The following is a 23489-nucleotide window of genomic DNA, read 5'->3' on the forward strand; positions in this document are numbered from 1 at the left end:
TTTATGCTTTTTGTATGACTCGTATTATTGACCTGCCTGAGTGTTTACGCTTTTAATTATTTGTATCTGTTTCATTACTGATGTATCTGGCTGACTATGTTCCCACATGTATCTTCCCCACCCCAATTGTTATATACTCACACGCTGTTTCCTTTCTCTGTAAAGCGCTCTGATATCTGTAAAGATCTTGTTCGCGCTATATAAAACTTACAAAATAAAAATAAAATAAATAGACCAAAAATCCAGGACTCGCTGTTCGGGAGGATAAACCTGAAACTGCATCATGTCCAGAACCGCACGAATGAAGAGGAGGTTCAGAGAAGGGGTCAGGTGTGATTTCGGCACATTGATTGAGAACCCCAGCGAATGCAGGTCGGCGGCCGTAGTGTGGAGGCAGGGGTGGGGAAGTGGACTGCCTGGGGCGAGCCCATCTTCAACAACCAGTCGTCGAGATAGGGGCAAGAATGGAACCCCTGATCTGCGCAGATGAGCTGCGACCACTGCCATTACTTTCGTGAACACACAAGGGGCGCTGGTAAGACCAAAGGGGAGTACGGTAAACTGAAAGTGCTCGTGACCTACCATGAATTGCAGGTAACGCCACAGCAGTCTTCATTTCACGTTGTCTTGAAGCTCTTCTATGCCCTAGTCTTCTGGATCCGTTGAATCATCTGAATTCCTGGCAATAAGGCGGGGTGGGGGGGGGGGGGGGGCATTCAGGGGAGTGACAGGTAGTATCCAATGGGCTACTTTACCTTTAGGGTGACTAAACCCTCTATATGCCGAATTCCTGTGGGAAGTGGGCATAACCCTGACCCAGTGAGCGTAATTCACTGGGATTCTCAGTTTTGGATTAACATCAGATAGCCCACCGTAGGGTTGAAACTAGCCTGATTTGATGGGGGGCCCTGGCTAGCTAATTTTCCCACCTGTTTTTGTGCCAAATGGGCGCAGGTGTGGCATTGGGTCACATATCAAAGGGGACAGAGGCCTTTGAAGGCTCCTGCCTTGATATGCAGATTACCTAGCCATCCTGCTAAGAGGTGACAAAACCTGGAGCAGGCACGATTTCTGCCCTCAGAGAGCGCGGGCTCTTACCTGTCGGGGGTCAGAAACCTGTCTGTGGGGTAGGCTGGTCTACACCAGTCAGCCAGTACACTAGTAGTTGGTACGTTTTCAGGAGGCACTTCTAAGGTGCCCTCTTAGTGCATGCATAAATACGTCCATCACTGTATTAATATTAATACAGTGAAGCCATCATGTAGCTGGGTAATTATTAGTGTTCAGCACATGTAATTAAAATGGCTTTCCTGTTCACTTGTAATATCAAAGTATCGACTTCGACATCACAGGGGCATATCTGCAGATATGTCCACACATGTAGTATGGTGCACCCTGCCTTAGGGTGTAAGGCCTGCACTAGGGGCAACTTATCTATAATGAATGCATTGTCTGCAGGCATGGAACACAGGGGTGTGCTGTGTCGTCACTTTACCCTGCCCTTGGCACGTAGTCTGCAACTGCAGCTTGTATGAGGGTGCTCAGGGGTCCCTTAGGGTGGTACAATACATGCTGCAACCCTTAGGGATCCTCTTTAACCTCCCTGCACTGGGTACCATTTACTAAGGACTTCCAGAGGGTGCTAAAGCTATTGCCAACTGCCACAGTCAGCTGCACAGTTTAGGCTTGGCAGGAGCCTTTAAAACGCAGAGCACACTGTGAGACAATGTATGCCTAGTCGATACCTCGGATGAGACATCTGGCATTACCCTTCGCAGCAGAGACGGTCATATGCCAAAGACTGAGGAAGCTCCGGCATCACACGATGTAACAAGCGGTCCCCCACGGCACCTTTATATCTATAGATGAAGCACTCGAAGGCGAGAACTCGGGCCTACTAGACAGACGGACATACTACCATCCCAGAGCGGCGCTGCGCGTCATCTTTGCCTCATTCCCGATAGCGCCACCGATGTTCCAGGTGCTGGAGGAGTTTCTGGTGGACCAGTCACCCCCCAGCTATACTCCGGTCAGTGTCCCCATGGCGCGACGCGAATGGGAGGAGATATTGAGGATCTCCATGGAGGATAACTAATGGGTGTACTGCTGCGCACAGGCGAAGAGGCCGTTTCCTAATTACAGGCTGAGGCTAATTAATTTTAAGTTCATACACAGACTGAATAGGACTCCCGTGTGGCTGCATAGAGCTGGCTTGAGCGAGGACGTGCACTGCATGCGGTGCTAGGCACCAGATGCATCATTATTGCACTTTGCCTGGACCTGCCCGGAAATCACACGATTGAGCGCTCCCCCCTGCTGGCTTCACTTGGATATGTGTGCAATGTGCCAAGAGCAGTTAGGAAACTAGCAGCTATGCTTTCATTGCTGGCAAATTGCGGTGTGCTGGGGCCGAAGAAGGTGCCCTCAAGTCACTGACAGGTTCAAGGATGCGACATTCTGCCACAATCAGCTGTCCGAATTCTGGGAGCTAGTGCCTGCGCAGGAACGCCCTCTGGATTTATGGGAACCACTGCAGAGCTACCTCAGATTCCACCCCTCGGACCAAACTGAGACCTTCAAGAGTAGACAAGTAGGGAACTGAGGGGCGGACACGTGGCCTACCTACGCTTGCATAGTGCACACCCAAGTAACCTCAAAACATATCACCCAGCTTTTAAACTACGGTCACCAGTCAAGAGCTCCCTACCCCTCTCTAATATGAAGTCAAAATATGTACAGGTTGTGTGTAAGAGGGTCTTGAAATATTTTAACCTATACTTTTACCGGGAACCACATGGAAGCCTACTGTCCCCTAGACACCATATGAGAATATATAGACTGAAGCGCCCCTCAGATGCAGATCTCTTATATCAAGATGCTTTAAAGACTGCATCATGCTGATAAGGGTCGCCAACTCAGCAAGAACGGTTCCCCACAATAGTGCCATCAGAAGGCCACTTTGCAGGCAGGTCCACATAATTTCAATGAGCACCAGAGGTACCACCTCAAATAATATCTAGAAGCAGAAAGCCTTGGGTAACATCCTTCATACCATCTATGCAACAACACTCGTTCACACTCCAGAAATTAACTGCCAACATGCAGCAGGCCAATTAGGCTGTGAAGCACTGGCCCAACCGTTCGCTCTCACCAAAGGGCGTTCCATTCTAGGTTGTATTTGGCACCACAGCCATGGCACAGATGCTGAGTCGCTTCCCCTCTGCGCTGGTTACAAATGAGAAATTTGAGAGCGTGTTAGACATATGTGGATGCACTACTGATTAAGTAGGGCGCAGTCTCTATACTTTAGGATTTCTCCTGCCGAATTGCCCCTCAATACTGGCAGCCTTCTCATAGCTCTGAAGTAGGAGCCCAAATAGAAAACACAGGTTGCTTTCTCTAGGATTCAAAGCTCCCTCAACACTCTCACTGATTTAGTGAAAAATTGCAAGAATAGAGCGAAGAGAAACCAAAGGTATTTAGATACCAAATATGAAGGACCTCATGAATGAGCCAAGGAGAGGTTGAACAGAAAATGTACCAGATGATTAAGAAGATGGTAAAACTAAGGGATAAGTGTAACAGAAAATGATGGGGCAGAACTGGTATCTGCCTCCTTTTGAAAGCAGGCAAGCTCAGAATTGGAGATGGGGGGGACGACGACAATGGATTATTCCAACTGAGGTGAGAATGGGTCCTGTATGGTAGCTATTCTTTTTTTCTCTATCACTAGCCCTATGTGGGGAAATGTAACGCTTAGGCACGCAGATAGCAAGCTAGTTTAAGGTGTGTGGTGGAAAGGGTGTGGCTTTTGTTTTGAGCACAGAGGTGTGGTTATTACATTATGGGACACAGCAGCAGGCAGTGTGATAGGTGAGGTTATGTGAGCGAGAAAGACATGCTAACTATAATTATAAGTATGATTATTCAATGTCAGACACAGGGTGAGTGGGATACTAGAGTGCCTGTACACCAAAAAGGTGGATAATCTTAGAAGGCACAGTAATCTCTATGGTGACATGCTCCAAACAGAGGTTCTGTTAGTTGAGAAAGGATCATGTTACTTACCCTGTAAGCATCTGTTCTTGGCATGTCGAGCTGTAGATTCACATGCTTTGAATACTCCTGCCATCTAGTGTTGGGTCCGTATGTTTGAAAGTAGTTTTTCTTCGAAGAAGTCTTTCCAGTCACAAGGTAGGTGACTCCTCCTTTCGGTGATCGTGCGCATGGGCATCGACTCCACTGTTGGATTGTTTTCTCGCAGAGGGTGAGAATGGAGTTAGTCAGTAAAGAATAGAGATGTCCATGCGTATGTATACAGAGTAAGAGAACTGCAACAGGTATATAGGTACCCGGGTAGGCGCATGTGAATCTACAGATCTACATGCCAAGAACAGATGCTTACTGGGTAAGTAACATTATCCGTTTTAGGCATGAGCTGTAGATCACATGCTTTGAATAGTCTATACAGGAGTCTTCTCCCAAAGCGGTGGCTAACCTGTAGCTGTTGCAGTTGTCTGAAAGAGTGTTCCAAGTTCTGCCGGGCCCACATTAGCGTGTTGTCTCACCAACAAATCTACACAATAGTGTCTGGTGAATGTGTGTGGTGTAGACCATGTTGCAGCTTTACAAATGTCAACTATGGGGAAGTTTCCTAAGAAAGCCATAGTAGCCCCTATTTAGCGAGTGGAATGCGCCCTGGGGGGTATTGTTAAAGTTCTCTTTGCTTTTGCATAACATGTTTGAATGCATTTAACAATTCATCTGGCAATACCGGACTTGGATTTGAGATTGCCCTTGTGAGGTGGAGCAAAAGCAACAAAAAGTTGTTTAGTTGTACGAAATTACTTTATTCTTTCTATGTAATATAAAAGGGATCTTCGAACATCTAAGGTGTGTAGAGCTCGTTCTGCTAATGAATCTGGCTGAGGAAAGAATACAGGTAACTCAACCGGTTGTTTGCTGTGTAAGGCAGAAACGACCTTAGGTAGAAACTTGGGGTTAGTACGAAGGACTACTTTGTCTCTGTGAAGTTGGAAAAAAGGTGCTTCTATGGTTGGTACCTGTAGTACAGCCAACTCTCCTCAGTGAAGTAATTGCTATGAGGAAAGGGATTTTCCAGTAGAGAAAATGCAGTTCAAATGTATGCACGGGTTCAAAAGGTGGGCCCATTAATCACGTGAGGACTATGTTAAGATTCCACACCAGGACTCTTAAGTCCTTCCATAAAAGCTTTGATTACGGGAACTCCAAAGGGAGATGTGTTGCCTATTTTGTAGATATGCAGCTATTGCAGGGAGATGTAGGCGGATCGAGTTGTAAGCTAACTGTAACCGCTGCAAGTGTAACAGATAACAAATGATATTTTGTATTGAAGTATCAAGAGAATTGATATTATTGCAACAGATACCAAAATGTTTCCATTTAGATGCATAACAGGCTCTTGTAGTAGGCCTTCTGGCCTCTTTAATGATGTTCATACAGTCTGGTGGGAGATTTAGATAACCAAACTTTATGATTTCATGAGCCAGATTGCGAGGTGGAGTTGTTTGGGATCTGGGTGTCAGATTTCTCCACGGATCTGTGTGAGGAGACTGGTTGTGAGGTACAGTTTTTGATGTGGAACTAGTGACCGCTCCAACAGGGTTGTGAACCAAGGTTAATAGAACCATGTGGGAGCTACTAGGATCAGTGTGAAGGATGTTTGCCTGAGTTTCCGAACCACTAATGGAATGTGTGGGGGGGAAGCGGAAAAGCGTAGGCAAATATACCGGACCAGTTAATCCATAGTGCATTGCCTTTGGAGAGCGGGTGGAAATACCTGTGGGTGAAGTTTGGGCATTTTGCGTTTGTGTGTGAGACAAAAAGATCTATTTGAGGGAATCCCCAACTTTGAAAGTATGGGAGGAGAACTTGAAGGTGAAGTTCCCATTTGTGGATTCGCTGTCCCTGTCTGCTGAGAAGATCGCAATCTGATGGTCTACTGCTGGGAGGTGTTCTGGTAGGAGATCGATTTTGTGGTGAATGACCCACTTCCAAATGTCTTGATTGGTTCCACTGACTTGCTAAGCATTCCTGAAGAGGATGCATGTGAAGCCTGGCATGGGGAACAATCATGATGCAAGAGGCCATCATTCCCAGCAGCTGCAAATACAGTTGAGCTGGTAGTGAGTGGGCTGAAACTGGGAAATTAGAGCTGGAATATTGCGAATTCTGGCTGCATTGGGGAGGGCTAGAGCTCTTGGAGTATCTAAAGTGGCTCCTAGGTGGTCTTGAGTGTTGAAAGGTTGAAGATTTCAACACATTGACTGTGAAGCTCAGTTGGTGCAGTAACTGCAGTGTTCTGTGATTGTGTTGGAGACAATTTGGATACGTAGTGGCTTTGATGAGTCAGTCGTCCAAGTAGGGGAAGACATGAATGGGTTGTCTTCTTAGATGAGCAGCGACTACTGCCAAACACTTTGTAAACACACTGGGAGCAGTGGTGACTCCGAACGCGAGGACTTTGAACTGGTAATGATGTCCCGCTACCACAAATCTGGGAAATGTGCGTTGTGCAGGATGTATTTGAATGTAGAAGTATGGGTGCGTTAAGTCTAGAGTAAACAGAAAGTCGCCCGCTTGTAGGAGAGGGAGCACTTGAAGCGTTACCATGTGAAAATGGTCTGATTGCAAGATTCAATTTCCTAAGGTCCAAAATAGGTCTGAGAAAACCGTCCTTTTTGGGTGTGAGAAAGTAGAGGGAGTATACGCTCGACCCATGGTATAATAGTGGTACAGGCTCTATAGCTCCCATTAACCTCTGTAACCCCCTCTGAGGAAACCCTTGATAGTAGAGGGCTGATTGTTTTCTTTGTAGGTTATAGAGGCAGTGTCTGATGAGGTATTTTTGGACTCTCCATGACAGAAGGAGCGCTGAAATGAACCACTGCCTGAAGGTGACTGAGGGCTCCCATAGATTTTGCCACCTCTGTGTCCTTTTTCATTTTTTCTAAGTACATGTCTACTACAGGCCCAAAGGAGGTGCTGCTTGTCAAATGGCATATTAAGAATAGAAGCTTGAACCTCTAGTTTAAACCCTGAAATTCGTAACCAGGCATGCCTTCTTAAGAGAACGCTGGTGTTAATGACTCTCGCCGCAGTGTCAGCAGCATCTAAACGGCATCTGCTGGAATTGTTTGAGATGAGCCGACACAGGGGGGGGGGGGGGGTTTGACGGACTTGATCTCTGCTGCCTGCGAGGTGGCTCAAGGGACGAGGCAGGGGTGCCCTTTGTCCCCTCTGCCGTTTGCCTTGCCGGTGGAACCCATGGATGCCCATGCTAGGACTGGGAGATTCTACTCGGGCTGATGGTGGAGGGATAGGTGCAGCACATAGTGCTGTACGCAGACGATATGCTCCTGTTCCTGGCCAACTCAGGAGAAGCACTATGGGGAGCAAAGGACTTGCTGGAAGCTTTGGGGAGAATTGCGGGACTCAGTGTGAATTGGGCCAAGTCGTGCTTGTTCACCACCAAATCAGGCAGGATGGATCTACACAGTGCAGAAGTGGTCCCATGGGAAGCCCACTGTTTGCCTTACTTAGAAACCGGGATCTACCACGACTCTGAGGACCTTTTGGACGGCAACGTGGGGCGAGCGATATGCAGTGCCAAGACTAGTTTAGTTTTTTGGGGGAACTCTTCCTTTATACGTGGCAGGCAGAGTTGCTTTGGTGAAGATGGTCACCCTCCCAAGGTTCCTCTATTACTTTGGGACGCTCCCTGTTTGGATACGGAGTAGGTTGTTTGCGCAGCTCAACACCATGATCACAGAGTTCCTTTGGGGGACCGGGAGATGGAGGGTTGCCCTGGTCACTATGCAACACCCCAGGTCAGAAGGGGGCCTTGCGCTGCAGGACCTCGAGGCCTATTATCATGCGGTGCAGCTTCAATGGTTCACAAAATGAGTGGTGGGTCGCACATGGCAACCAGAGGAAGTGGAGGGGGCAGATCAGAGTTGCCTGTTGTCCTGTTGCTGGCACTGCTTAGAGATGGGGAAATGCTGCTAGATTTGCGTGTGGTGCGACAGTGCTGGACGCGACCAACCAGGAGGGCGAGCGTCCGAGTCCCGTATGCACCCGAGATTCCGCTGGGGATGTGAGAGGTGCTACCCCATGGAGGGGAGTGGAGCAAGCTGCGAACCTGGGAGGGGCAGGGGTCATCACAATCGGGGATCTGTAGGCGGATGGAAACCTCCTTCCTTTCAATGACCTCATGGAGCGTCATGATCTCCTGAGGGGGGGGGACTTTGTTTCATACAGCCCTTACGGTGGCTGTTAGAAGGCCCCGGCGGGGAGGGACGGTGGAGCCTAAACGGTCTCTCGCTTGTCAATACATAGTGATGGCAGTGGGAACAATTAAAGCGGTGACCTGTCTTTACCGGAGGATTACCCAGGACTTGTGCCAACCGCTGACGGCGCAATACCTTACCGGGTTTGAGGACGGAACATCGAAAAGGTGCTTCTTTGATGGGATCGGCGCATTGTGTTTATTTCGGTACCGAAGGTTTCGGTGCCGGTGTTTAGGATGCTGAGGATTTCAGATTCAAAGATGTTTGACGTCAAAGGAGAGCTAGATTTCAACTTCGACCCCAAAGGTTTCGGCTCTGTGCCTGAACGTGGAGGAGTCGACCCCAAAGGTTTCGGCTCTGTGCCTGAACGTGGAGGAGTCAATTCAGAGCCGGAAGGCTTCGGGTTGATTTTAGGTGCAGAGCTGGAAGGCGGGGCATAGGAAACATGTTCTCCGTGCCGACCGTGGCGCGCAGGCAGGGGTGGGACGGAAGCCTTTTTCTTGAGTTGAGTTGACTTTGAGGCTAGTGAGGATCGATACTCACGATGCGAAGCCCTTGCAGAATGTCCTCGTCCACATTGGAGGCAGATCCGGGAATGCAGATAGGCTCCTGTTCTTTCTCGGCTCCTATGGCATTGCCGGTCTCTTGTTCTGAGTCTTCGCCAAAGAGGTCAGGAATGGAACTGGTGTGTTGGCTCTGAATGTCGTGACGTCGAGCCCAGCGGTGGCAAAGCGCATTATTCAATCGGAAAGACTTGCACGCGTCGCAGTCCTGTTTGTTGTGCTCCGGAGATTAGCACAAGTGGCACACTTTGTGCGAGTCGGTGCGCGGGAACTTCGCGTGGCACAGAGGACAGCATTTGAATGGAGTCCGTTCCATCGACTGCGAGGCAGACAGACGCAGGTAGGCCCAATGGCCTTCCACGAGCTACCAGATTGAAAGAGGGATTTAGTAGTAAATACGATACGCTGAGAATAATAGGTGATCGAAACAATACATCGAGGGTAAGTGGATTGCGCACCGAGGGGAACCCGAGAAACTGTGACGAATCAGAGCACAACAATTCACATTTGAACCCGTTGGCTTTAAAAAATTAACAATGGAGTCGATGCCCCTTGCGTACTGTCACTGAAAGGAGGAGTCCCCTACCTTGTGACTGAAAAGACTTCCTCAAAGAAAAACAACTTGCAAACATCGGACCCAACACTAGATGGCAGGAGTATGCAAAGCATGTGAGCTACAGCTCACAAGTCTCAAACAAAGATATACCACATTGGTAAGAATGGTCATTTGTGACATCAGCAGTAGCCTTGAAGCATTTTTTTTTTCTCGACATAAAGAAACTGCATACTGCTGAATGAATAAACCCCAGGTAGAAGAAAGAAGTGGAAGAGCAATCAAGGCTGGCAACTTTAGCAGAAACTACACAAACTATAAAAGGTATAAATTCCACAAAGGCCGCAGGAAGCCAATATTTTGCGCAGGGGTTCCCACCTCAAACCCCTCTCGAGCTCCTAAAGGCACTCAAAGGAGAAGAAGAGTCAGTCGTTAAAGCCCAGATGGGCCATTGTGAAGGCCCCAGCCAGACTGCACATGAAACGAAGCACTTGTTTGGTTGATGCCTTGAAAACACAAGAGCTAATCAACCTGCCTCAAGGAGCCCGAACCCCTTCTTGAAAGCCCAAAATGTATCAAAGATCCCAAAGACCGTTGCTCTTACTGGGTTACTTAAGAAGGCACCTTCCTTACCTTCTAGAATGGCCTTCCACAATAATTTGCACTTTCATTTTTAGCAATGAGGACATTATAGGGTAAACAAAAGTGTTCCAGTGACAGGAAAAGGAAGAAGGGTGCATAACTGGAGCAATACAAAGTGTTTGGTTCGGTGAGGTGTAGCAGTACAAAAAGGGAGCGAAGAGGGCTGGAAGGGGAGAAGTTCTCTTTACCACCAGTAGGGTGATGAGTTGTGCAGAAATGGCTAAGTTGGTAAGAAAGAAGCACTTCAGTTGGTCAAGGGCATGATTATAAGATGGCTTCAGAAGACTGAGACAGCTCACTCCAAGTCCCAAGTTTTGACTTGGCATATTGGAAAGTTCCTGGAGCTGTAGAAGTTTCAATTAATTTTGAGCAATTGGGCTAACAAACCCAACAACCATTTCATAAGAACATTGTTTAAGTGGAAAAAATGTGCCAAGGCCACATGGAGTAGTTTCATAACGAACACTGGCATATAAAGCAGAGAGAAGAAAGAGGAAGGTAACGCGACTAGTCAAGGAGCATCTCTGTACAAAAGCAACATAGAGCCTAAAAACACTTTAAAACCAAAAAAATTAAAGCTCCCCTGTAGAAAGGACTACAAATACCATGTTAAAGTCGCAAATAGGGCATTAAAATGTAATCTACAAACGTTCTGGATAAGGTACTTAATTTTAAGGATAAAGTGAACGGAATTCCAGTTTTAGGGACTTGTGATGTTCTTGAGCCATGGAGGTGGAGGCAACTTATGTATCTAGCTCCCAATCAGTTGATGTGGCCCTATTCTATTCAGTTAAGAATGGAGAATTGTCAGTTTACATTTGGTAGTGGAGGTTAAAAGCACTGATGAGGTATTTCAAATGTTTCAGCTCAATTTTTGATAAGATAAAGGGTGTGGAGCCATGAAGTGCCACAACGATCAACAAGGTGTGCAGGTTGAGGAACCCCTAGCTCTACCTAGATGGATGCAGATCTTAATGAGAGAATTGAGTTTCCACCATATAGATTCCCTCGTCAGCCAGTGTAGTCCATCTGTTTAGATTTTGTGGCAGACTGGAGAGACAAATTAGGATGAAGGCTGCTGATCCGTTCGCAGCTACAAATGTCAATATCTGGGCCCTTTGCTGACCCAAAGAACCTTTTACACTATTGTTTGTAAAACATTCGATTCTATCTAATGCACAATCCAAGAACTTACATTACAAAGAAATCACCTGCACAAGAAACGCAGAGTAGTAGAACTCCACCTCACTGTAACGTGATAGACTGCCATCCATTTCCAGTGGCGTCTGTAGAAATAATTTAGAAGGGTGCGGCACACAAAGGGCAACAGAATCGTGAACAGTATTCAAGCGCGCACGCACATCAAAATAGGACTGTTCTTTTTCTTAACATCTTGTGTTTTCTGTTTCTTCCCCTACAGCTCTGCCTCCTCAAGCAGGCTTGGCCAAACAGCTCGAATCCTGCTTTCTTTTAAAGTGTTCTTTGCTTTGGTAATGTGCCCAGTGCTAGGGCTCGACGAGGGACTAGGAAGAATGCAGCTGGGGAATGGAACCTCAGTTGGCCCTACCCTAGCCGAACCCCCCCTGTCCATTTCGCATTGCATGGATTAACAAATCATTTTTTTTAGCAATCCTTCTGCACTCTAAACATGCACAAGACATCTCTAGGTCTCTTTTTCCCTGAAACTTCTTCCTAGTCACTTCAAAACCATGTGACCATAAAAGGGCCCTGGTTCAGCCCGCACAGTCAGCCTAAGGCCATTGTACTGAATAAGAGTATACTTACATCGTAGAAGTCAGTCTTGAATTTGTCAGTGCTCAGCACAGGAAGGCAGTGACAGAGAGCATAAGCCTCCCGAAGGATCTCATGGTTAAAAGGCACCTCACCTGGCAGCAGAGGAAGAACACAACGTTAGGCTGAGGGTGGGGAAAAATGGGGACAGGCAGAAGAAACAAGCTACGACATGAGAACTAGAGGAAGGCTGTGAAGGTACCTGCTAGTGACACCACTTAATTTCAGATAGAGAGAATCAAATACAATTAAAGAAGAGTTAAAATGTTAACCATAAAGATCATAGAAAGAAATCTGTAGAGTGAAGCTCAGTTATAAAATACAAAATAAAAACAGACAGTGCTTTAACATGGGAAAACTTTGGGCAGCCCATGTTTCCCAAATAGTCCAAAGAGCTGCAGCTAGCCAATTGCTACACTGAATAGATTGTCAGTCAGGATGGTCAAACTGCAGACAACTGATTCTGATTGGTAGAAGGTAGTCAAAAACTGATAATTCACCACCCTTCTTGTCAGACTGTCCTTAACTGGATCAACGATCTAGCAATGTTGAAGTGGTTTAAAGCCGGATGTAGAATAGTGCAGTGACTTTTCTCTAGCTTTGGGAGCAGAAGCAGATCTTACTGCTATGCCTCTACATTCCATGGACAGAAAAATAGCTACAATCACCAATCTATCTTACCCATCACAATCAAGATACACCTCTAACTGGCTCCAGATTTGATTTTCTTCTGTGTAGATTCATGGGGGAAAACTTGAACAGTGGTTTGGAATTTCCCTGAACTCCCTTGTGTATTTATTTGCACAGTCTAGTTATGCTAGTCTCCACAGCCAGAGATTCTCCTATCATGCCAGGAAGGCTATATGGAACAGTGGTTAGCTACATAATTCAAATTATTTTGCCCATTTATTCCATGCTGTCATATCACTAGACAAGAACTATGGTAAGAGGTAGATGGTCAATAGAGAGGGTGTCTCAACAATGTTGAGAGATGCTACAGGAAAGGTGGTTATAACATTTACAGGAGAAATTTGTGCTTTGATGTCTATGTTCAGTCCATAATGGAGAAGGAGTGGAAGGATTGGTGGAGGGGCGCACGTACCTGCTTCCGAGGCCTTCACATACTCTAGGATGAGCTTTACGCGGCTGTGGAGCATCTTGATGGCGCTGTGCTGGGCGATTAGGTGCTCTGCCACTGGAAAAGATGGGTGAAAGGTGTGAGTACAAACAGCAGAAGGGAGTACAGGAGAAGATTGAGCAGCAAGTGAGGAAAGAAGTGCATCTAGATATTTCAAGCACAGGGGACAGAAAGGGGGGGGGGGGTTGTGAGGGAGCTCAAAGAGCACACAAAAAGGGAAAGTTGGGGGAGAAGAAGGAACTCTCCCATGCCCACAGAATTAAGCTTGCAGTTAACAATGATAAAGACAGGCTGGGATAAGAACGTGAAGGGGAGATCATATTGAAAGAGGAAAGAAGAACTGTCCCAAAGAGATGAAATCAACTTCTGCCTGCATGGGACCTAGTGTTACAAATAACCAAATATGCCTCACCACGAGGAAGCTGTAAAAATTACTCTGGATCCGCTCAGAATTATGTTCTACATTCTTAATCTACAACAAAACCCAAGCTAAAACAGAGGGCATTAGCCACAGGAAACCCAAATGTATTCACCCAAGTCCATAGTTGCACACACAAAGTGGCTGAATAAAAATGCTTAAGAAACATACCAATGATAAAGATTTTGCAATTTGATCTTACGGAGAGGAGGGCAGACTGTGCAGTAGCTGTGCCTTCTTAGCTGCTTTACTGATGGGCAACAGCTGTACAAAGGCTCATTAGGTGGTAGAGGTTTAAAGTAAATTAACAGCATGCTATATTGAAACTTGGTATCAAAATACAGAATGTGAAAAACATGGTATGTGCAATCACGAGGTAGTCTCTGCTAGTAGAGCAAGAAATATTGCATGTGACTGGGTGAATAGAATAATGCTTCCATAGGCAGCTAGCTGTTCGAAAGGTAGGTGGCTTTGCTTGTGATTGTTTATGCAACCATGTCTGTCTCATGGAGGGGAAAAGGTCATGAGGGTAAAGGGGAGGAAGAGAAGCCCTTACCTGTGGAATTCTCACCACTCCCCATGGCAGTCATTCGTGCCACATGATCCACACCAATGCGCTCTGCTTCCTCCGTAGCCAGTGTGTATGTCAGTTCAGCGAATAGCATGGTCGCCTGAAGAAGCAAAGTTTATTTTTCACCAGTAACACAAACCCAAAACATAAAAATGTGAGCAAAACTGAATGAAGTATTCCCTCTTCACACAATGCCATAAACTTGTAGGGGTCAACATTCACACTTTATTTCATGCTGCAATGAAAAGCCTGTATAGCAAGATGGAAAAACAACCAGTTATATGCCAGAATGTGGGAACAACAACCTCGTAACATCTATCATGGACTCAGTTCCTCCAGATCTCCTAGACCCTGCTACCAACGTCTTTTGTAAACACTCTCACTCTCACCTTTGAGATTGTGTGTGCCCAGCATTATCCTTCACTACCATGCCGTGCCAAATTTTCCTCTTTCCTGCAGCTGAGGTACTGTGTCCCATTCACCTTTCTACTGGTTCTTTCAGGCACTCTATGCTCAGCTTCCCACACTGCTCTGTGGTTTTGAACTCAGGTTTATAGCACTAAGCGCCCAACAATTTCCTCTATTGCTGCAGGCAGGTCCTGTACATCTAATGTATGCTCTAGAGATTGTATGCCGAACCACCTCTACTGCCACTGGCAACAGAGCCTAGTCTCCTCCTTCTGCTACAACTACACGATCCCAAGTGATTGCCCCCCACCCCCTGTTTTCACAAGGAGTTCTTGTTTGTGAGCCTCTCATCTTATGGTATGAGGTCATCCATGTCCAAATTTCTTATTTTGCTGTTCAGTAGTCTACTGTGCCCACCCTCCCAATAGCCTCCCAGTCCCCTCTTACCAAATGCTACATTGAAACGGTTTGTCTATCGTCCTGCTTAACTATACTGTAAGATCCAGAAACCTGCAAATCTTTCTCAAGAACAGTTCCAGAAATCCTAACACCATAAATGGATTGGCGGTAGCTAGATCTTTAAACACCAGGGGATCAGGGCCGCAGACAGTAACACTTTCTATTGTCTGCACAGACATTCCACAGAGATCGAGAAAATTAAGAACAAGTTACTTACCATCAGTAATGCTTGGTCTGGTGGATACTTTACCTAGCTGCAGATTCCTCCCCTTGTGAATATACCCCTAGGCATCAGACTCAAAATCAGCATTCCTGTCTGCCAGTAGGTGTCAAGCAACTCTGTACCGGAAAGAACTAGGAAGGATGCAGATCAGTGTCACCCAGGCACACTGATGTGATTTGCTTTCTAAAGCTTCACACCTTGATATGCAGAGCCCATTGGCAAAGTGGGTTGACCGATAGAAAGATCTTTAGGTTGGGACCTTGTTAGATGGGAAATGAAGCAATAAATTGAAGAAAGAAAAAAAAAAAAAAAAAAAAGAGTCTATTCCACAGAATGGGGAGTTGTAAGCCGATGAATAATATATGGTTAGGCAATAGCATATACTGAAAAGAGGGTTACAGAATTACTGAAGTAGCTTGTTCTTCTGATGAATACTTCTAACCACAGATTTATCACCCTCTGAATAGCTACCAAAGCAGTACTGCCCAGAGTGGAGGCTCATGAGAATGTCTCAGACCAAAGTCCAGCAAGAAGGAAGGACAGAATGCCAATCCTGACGGAGCCGACTGTCAATGGAATTGTGCTTCGTAAGCGTGTGCACCGATACCCACATAGCAGCCTGATCGTAATAAAGGACAGGCACTTTGCATGCTAGAGCAGTAGTAGCAGCCTTGGCTGGGGTGGATAAGCCCTCAATTATTCAGGTGGCTGCTTCTTCGCTAGCAGATTTTTATGGAAGACTATCCACCTAGAGATGGTGCTTTACACTACCTTGCTCTTATTTGCTCCCATGAATCCCACAGAGTCGAATGCCCACCTGATGATCCTTGGTATGATCAATGTAGAAACGGAGGGCTCTTGGAATCCAAACAATGGAGTCTTTCTCCTGTTTCAAGGGGTGAGGCAGGGTAAAGAAGGTTGGAAGAGTGACTGCCTGCCTGATGTGGAAAGGTCTTGCTACTTTCAACAGAAATGCAGCTCCAGTTCTCAACACCATCTTGTCTTGAAAGAATGTTGTACAAGGCATGCAGTTCACTCATGCAACAAGCTGATGGCATAGTGACCAGAAAGACTGGTTTTAGGGTCATGAGACATAGCAGACAGCTGTGGAATGGCTCAAATGGGATACACATTACAAAAGTGAAAAACAAATATAAGTCCCACTGTGGCATCCAGAAATGTGTTGCAAACCTTTATGAAATCTCATCACAACAGATAACTTAAGGAAAGAAGGCTGATTCGGCAACCTCAAAAAAGCAGAAAGAGCGGACATGTAGCCTTTAACAGTGCCCTGTGACTAAGTCAAGGACAACACAAACAGTAATACTTCAGACAGCTTAACTCTTAGCGGGTCAATCATACAGGTGCCGCACCAAGCAACCAACTTGTGCCACCACATGGCGTGCAAAGATTTACAGATGGACACCTGGCCACTAAAATCAACTTTGGGTGGAAGATCAAAGACCAGTTGCCGCAGCTTAATCTCCATGCCTGGAGGTTCGGAGGCCCAGGTGCAGGGCCCTGCTCCGTTTCTGCGACAGTAGGTCATCCCGAAGCAGCAGCTTGAGTGGATCACAGATACATATGCCCAGAAGTCTTGGATACAAACTATCCTGGACAAATCTGGAGCCACCAGGATGAATTTGGCTCACTTCCTGATCTTCTTCCGAACTTGTGCTACGAGTGATCGAGGGGGAAAAGCACACAAGAGTCAAGAGATTTACTCTAGGTAGAATGCATCTCGGAGAGAGAACCATATCAGGAATTCTAGTGTGCAAAAATGCTGATATTGTGCATTCTCAGCTGTGGCAAAAAGATTGAGCTATGGTTCTCCCCATTGCTGGAAACTCTGGGGTGTTCTAGCCATTCGTTATCTACTGGGTGTCGGTGACAGAGTACATCCGTCCTGGCGTTTTGAGATGCCAGTAGGAAGTTCATGACAAGAGAAATGCCCTGGCGAGCCAGTCACTTCCAGAGACGCGAAGCCTCCTGAGACAGGACCCAAGACCCAACTACGCCCAGACTGCTGCAGTATCACATGCAGTTGTGTGGTCTGTGAGAATTTGCACTTGCCTTCTTTTGATTGATAGTAGGAATGCCTTCAACACCATGCAGACCGCCTGCAGCTCCAGCAAGCGGACTTGGAGGCAGTTTTCTACCACAGTCCTCGGATCTCCAGCTCTTCCAGATGGCTTTTCCATTCCAGTGGTGATACATCCATGACCACTGTAGAGTCTGCATGGGCCATCAGGCATAGTCCTCTAGCAAGATTGAGGAGGTCAAGAGTCCCTGCAGCCTCAATGAGATCCAGGGTAGAGGCTGAGATCCAGGGCAGAGGCTGACACATCAGATCATAGCATGAATGTGCCACATTCTACGCTTCAAAACTGTACCATACCCAGCATAGTTCAGATGAAAGAGCAACTGTAAAGGAGTCAGGTGTGACCTCAGCATTTTCATGGCAAACCTCCAACCTAGTTGAGGTTCACTATCATCTGGAGTTGGTCTACGACTGCCTGGGGCGAACCTGCCTTCAGCAGCCAGGCTAGGTATAGGAAAACTGGTACACCCGACCTCAATGTGTATTGCGATTACTGCTATTCATTTTGTGTACATCCAAAGGGCACTGGTAAGGCCAAAGGAGAGAACTTCAAACTTAAAATGCGCCTCACTCATTGTGAACCACAAGTAACGTGGCCTGCAGGACCAGAAAATAGAAATGCACATCCTGCAGGTCCAACGCTACAATCCAAGCTCTGGGATCCAGGATAGACATGACCTGGGCCACATGAGGATCTTTAATTTGTCCTCCTGCAGGAAGGTGTTGAGGGCAGAAATCTAAAATAGGACAAAGGCCCATGTCCTTCTTCAGCACAAGATAGTAGATGGATTAGAATACAATACCTACTTCAGAGGCCAGAACCCTCTCTAAGGCTCCTTCGGTCAAAAGGGGCTACATGTCCTGTTGAAAAACAGACATGTGTTTTAAGTTGGGGATGGAACGTGCGGAAGAGTAGAAAGAAATGGGAGGACACAGCTCTGCTTGACACCTTGGAGGATCCATGCAAAGTGAGTCTTGCTACCCTTCGAGGAAATATCTGATCCTGTCTTCTGCAGGGTGGGAGTGTTTAAAAAACAGACACACTAAAGTGATTGAGGGTTGAGGCTGCCAGAGGGGCAAGGGACTGAGCGGCATGTTGCCCTTGATGCACTGAAGGTTCTCTCTGGGTTCAGCGGCTCATGACCAGAAATGGCAGAGCAGATGGTGGTGCCGGCAGGGAGATCGGACACTGGTGGTACTAGAAACCACTAGCATAAACACAAAGGGGTGAAACTGCTTAAGAAATTGTCTGGTAGGGGCAGGAAGTCCAAGGAACATGTTATGCAACAACTCTTAAAGCGGTACAGGCTAAATCTGCCTTTTTGCCAAAAAGGTAGGAGTCATCAAATAGCATGAACATTGGAGATGCATAGAAATCCCCAGAGAAGCATGTGGACCTCATCCAAGCGTGGTGTCTGGGCACCACACTTCTATCTATTGCTGATCCCCCTAAAGCAGTGGTTTTTAACATGTAGATGGGGACCCTTGGAGGTCCTCAACTGCTTAGATTAGAAATTTAAATAAAAACAGCTGAATAAAGTGCATATGAAGAAGCAAAATGTTACATTTAAATGGTTTAAAACGTTCTGTAAATAAATTCGAAATGGAGTCTAAAAATTAACCTTGTATTCACAGATTGATTTGTCGAAACAGAGCAAGTGCATTAAACAGAATTTCGTACAACAAATGAGTGGCCTCAATAGAATTTAGAGAAGCTCTAGGTTTCTCATTAACATTTAGATTTTTTTAAAGATCTGTAAGTTAAATACATTTTTTCATCATTTGTATAATGGTTTGATGAATGTTCATTTCTGTATTTTTGTGTATTGCTTGGAACTTCTAATAATGGAAAATGCTTAGGCCATGGTCCCTAGTTTTCAGTAATGACTCTTTGGGGGCTACCAATAAATATTCTGTAGGGGTCAATGGTTTCCAGTAAGGATTAAATAAAGGTTCACAGAAGTCTAACAGTTAAGAGCCACTTACCTAAAGCATGACTGCAGCAGCCAAGGTGGCAGCAGGCACTAACTGAATGCAAAGCAAGACTAGAGGGCTTGCCAAACGTTTCTATGCACTTGAAAGTTAATGGGGTGGGTGCTTGGGTAGACTCTGCTGGTGGACACCTGGACCTCAAGGCTCTTTGGTGTAGTGGCTTGTGTTAAAAAGTCGAGATCGCCGGTCTGTGGCAACGAGTTACAGGTCTGTTAACTGGAGAACTAGAACATGGCTTTGCTCAAGTGGTTGGGAGGGTATCCGTTAAGGCCTCACTGAATGGCAGGAGAGGTTCAGTAGGTGCCTGGCAAGGCTGTAGAACCTCCACCAGGACATCAGAACCGAAGCTGTCGGGAGGTTCCAGACAAGGACATCTGAAAACCTGCATCATGACCACAGCAAAAGAGACACTCTCCTCTGTGGCAGAACCAAGCGGTGACACAAGTCGAGTGTCTGGGAGTGTTTGGACGTCTAGCATCCTGTAATTCGGCATACCAATGGTTCTCGTCGCATTGTTTAGCAAATTCAACGCCCCCTCATTGGAGTACTTATTTTCGGACTCTGATCCAAAGAGCTGATTTAGAGTATGAGCTCCGTCGCATGATAAAGGAAAGGTATTGGAATCCGAATGATTGGCTATAGGCTGTGCTTCAGTGGGATTGGAGTGCAGCCTTGGTCCAGATGAAGCTGTCTCGGTGTAGCAGACTACTAGAGACAACTGTTCCTCTTCCATCAGTGTTGACACCAGTTTTGATGTGAAAGGAACCACACAAGGAGTGGCCTTGAAGCCCAACTAGAACCTCAAGCAGGTTCAAGAGGCACAAAAGACGCAGCGGGTGAACCAATTGGTGGGACCCCAACTGGAATATCATTGTGGCATGAAGGCATTCCACACGGAGCCAGAAGCGTGCCAAATGAGAGTAGAATGGCATCCCTAACGGCCTCTGTAGGAAAGTAGCCCTTTTTGACATGGTAACCTCCACTTTTTCCCCTGGTAACTGATGTGATTTCAATTGGAAGTTTACTGGTTTCCAGCTAACCAGGGCCCCAGTGCCAGAGCTCTCTCTCAAGGATGTACAATTGTTCCCCCAACTGGCAAAACCTTTAGCACCCTCTGTAAGTTCCTAGTAAACGGTACCCCAGGTACCTAGGGCCTGAGGTACAAAAGAGATTCGCTAAGGGAAGCATCACAAACTGTGCCACCCTGAGCAACCCCTCACTAAGCACATGCAAGGCTGCCATGGCAGGCTACGGGTCTTGGTGCAGACAAAAGTGAAAAAACAACATGCACACATCTGTGTGCCATGTCCCCAAAACTGCATATAGCCGTAAGGCAGGAGGAGGAGCATTACATGTGAGGGCATACCAGAATGAGCAGATATGCCCCTGTGCTGGTCAGTCCTATTACAGCCAGTACAAGTGACAAGGGAAGCTATTTTAAAATATGTGCTGGACACAGTTGAAAAAAGACCTCCAGCTACAGGATTGCTTCACTGAAAATAGTGGTTTGGTGTCAAGCATCTCGTATTGATAAACCCACACTGATTCCAGGGATGGATAACAAGTAATGCAACCAGTGGGCACCTTGGAGGTGCCCCCTCAAACCCTACTCGGTTTCGGTCATCCTAAACTCCCCCCCCCCCCCCCCCACCCACCCTGAGACACAGTTCTGACTTCCTAGGGTGACAGCCTCTGCTCTCAGGAGACACAGACAAAAGCCTGTCCGGGAAGAGGGTGTAACACCCACTCCCACAGGATGAGCCGCAGATTAGCCTTCCCAGGCACAAGCTTCAAAGAGCTGGCACTTTTAAAATGCAATTATTTAGACCCTTACAGGACAGGGCATAAACCCCCTTTATACAGGGCCCCCTTGGCACCTGGACAGGTGCAGAAATTAACTAGTCAGGTAGGTGTGCCACCTCCAGACTATTACTACCACGAGGTGGGCTACAATGAGGAGGACATACTTTTTCAGAAGCAGCCATCTTTGTGATGGCATACTTAGGAACTTTGTGATAGGGTTATGCCCACTTCCCATAGGAAAAGGTCAAAAAGGGGGCATAGTGACCCCAAGGGTCAGTAGCCCAACGCCCCTAAATTCAGTATTTAGGGAAGCCCCTGGCATCAGAAGAGCACATCATGATGACCTACGAAGAAGAACACAAAGAGCCGCAAAAGCAGAAGACTGAAGAGAGCCCCCGGTTAGGCCCCAGCCCAGCTGACCTGTCTGCCGTTCTCCATCTAAACTGAGCCAAAGAGGTCTTGTCATGCAGCTGTGTGCCTCCGGAACATGGGAGGATTGCCTGCCTTCAATAAAGACCAAGACCTCCCGAAGAACAGCTGAACTGTTGCCTGCATCAACTCCAAGAGAAGACTGAGGATTCTGGAACTGCCAAAACCCGACACCAGAAGCCACAACTGCACCAGACACTCCCAGCCCGAGTCGAAGTGAGCATACAGTGTCATTTAGGGCGCCCAGCCCTCTAGAGCTGGAGTCCATTGTTGTTTCACCTCTTGTGGACCCATAGACATCGCCGGCAGGCTCTGCACGCAGGTCCCCTCTACCGTGATGTCTTCCAGTGAGAAAACTCGATGCCTAAAGCCACCTTCTGCATCTGTTGCCCCCGGGGTGTGGTTAAGAGGACCAAAGGGGTCTCTACGTCCCAGAGCATCGCAATGCTGGTTCAGTTCGATGGGCCTTGCAGCCAGAACCTGCAGCCTCTTTCTGCAGTGACCATAACAATAGAACATTGATCTCCCGACATTTTGTCCCCTGCCACCCTCGAGCCACTGGTGGTGTACTGTTGGTGCTACCCTGGCCACCTCCTGAACATTGGTCTTGTCAGTCGCCATCCTATATCCGTTTGCAATATTTGTTCTTCCTTTCACAGGATAACTTTGCAGAACTCAAAAAAATTGGAATAGGTATTCACTTATTGAACTGAAGAGAATATATATTTACCAAAGTAAATAAGGAACACAGTCTTGTTGGTGAGAAACTGCAAGAGAGCTGTTAAGCAGTTAAAAATTATACGCCGACCCCTCAACTATGCTCATTCAGGAATTGCGCAGCCAAAGTGCGTCATTCAAGGTATCAAATAACGTTAAGCGCTACTTAATTCTCAGAAATTAATGTAATAAGTTGCAGTGTGCAACTTTAGCAAAGTTGCCACTTTGTTGGCTCTTGTCATCTGCCCCCATACTGGCTGCACATGGGATCCTGTAGCAGAGAAAGCTTTCTGCCCTCCTGGGGAGATGTGCGAACGATTCTCAGCTAATGCTACAATAGGGACCTGCTCTGGAAGGAGGTGTCAACTTCATTCTGCAGAAGACACACAGGCGTTGGCCCATAAAGCTAGCACCAAAGGAGAAGCCGCCTTTGAAGGGCAAATGGGTAACACTTGGGAGAGGGTCTGCTTCATTGTTCAGGCAGACAAGCTTACATTTGGGACAGGAGAGGTGAAACCCGGTGTCAAACTTCCAGGGATGTGTAGCACCATTTGGAGCTATTCCAACTAGCCCAAACGTTTTGGTTAAAAAGTTTCTAAGTGCCAAATTCATTGAATTTACCAATGCTTGTTCGCAGTTCAGCTAATTAACCCAATTTACTATACCTTGTAAAGTCTATATCCAAGGAATCCTAGGAAGAATCTTTTTCATTGTGGTGTCAACACAGTCTATTTGTATAAATTGGTATTGGATATTGTAGGAAGGTAGAACCCTGACTATGGTTGCCCCCAACTTTTTGCCTGGTGTTTTGCTGGTTTTCTGACTTAGTTGACCTGGGACCCTGCTATTCAGGGCCCCAGGCCTACTGCTCTCTCTGTAAGATGGATTCCATGTACCTTAGGTACATATCTAAATTGGATACTGAGTCACCTTATCAGTCCCTGTACAGTGTACCTTAGGTACCCAGGGCATAGGTGTACCCAGGGCCTACCAGGGGCTGCAGCATGTATTATGCCACCCCTGGCTGGCCATCCAAATCTGACACAACTGGCTGCACGACAGCTGGGGCAAGGTGGTGTAATCACCCTTTGCTTTAGATATAGTATACCTATATCGAACCCTAAAATGGACACACAGATCTCCTATCAGTCAATCCTGAAGGCAGAGTGCTTGGAATCGTGTGAGATGGTGCTCTGGCATGAGCTGAGCCTGTCTGCGGCTTTCGGGATCCATCCCTTAGCCGTTTCCACGATATCGCATACCATATACTCTTAAGTGCATTATAATCCTCGCGGTTATGTGCCAACTCTGGTATCGCTTTATCAAAACATGTCGAGTAAGGTGTCATACG

At 46.7% G+C, this 23489-nt stretch overlaps 1 protein-coding gene across 1 annotated transcript in view; it reads right to left on the reverse strand.

The window, feature by feature from the left end:
* COPS6 (COP9 signalosome subunit 6) overlaps window positions 1-23489 on the reverse strand; it is a 74115-nt gene that overhangs the window by 7666 nt on the left and 42960 nt on the right. The window contains exons 7-9 of the mRNA XM_078671176.1: window positions 13992-14106; window positions 12982-13074; window positions 11874-11974 (exon numbers count right to left, since the gene is read on the reverse strand). Of these exons, the coding sequence (XP_078527302.1) occupies window positions 11874-11974; window positions 12982-13074; window positions 13992-14106 (309 nt within the window). The remainder of the gene's footprint in view (window positions 1-11873; window positions 11975-12981; window positions 13075-13991; window positions 14107-23489) is intronic.

The sequence above is a fragment of the Lissotriton helveticus genome, chromosome 12 (assembly GCF_964261635.1).
Source record: "Lissotriton helveticus chromosome 12, aLisHel1.1, whole genome shotgun sequence".
Classification (NCBI taxonomy): domain Eukaryota; kingdom Metazoa; phylum Chordata; class Amphibia; order Caudata; family Salamandridae; genus Lissotriton; species Lissotriton helveticus.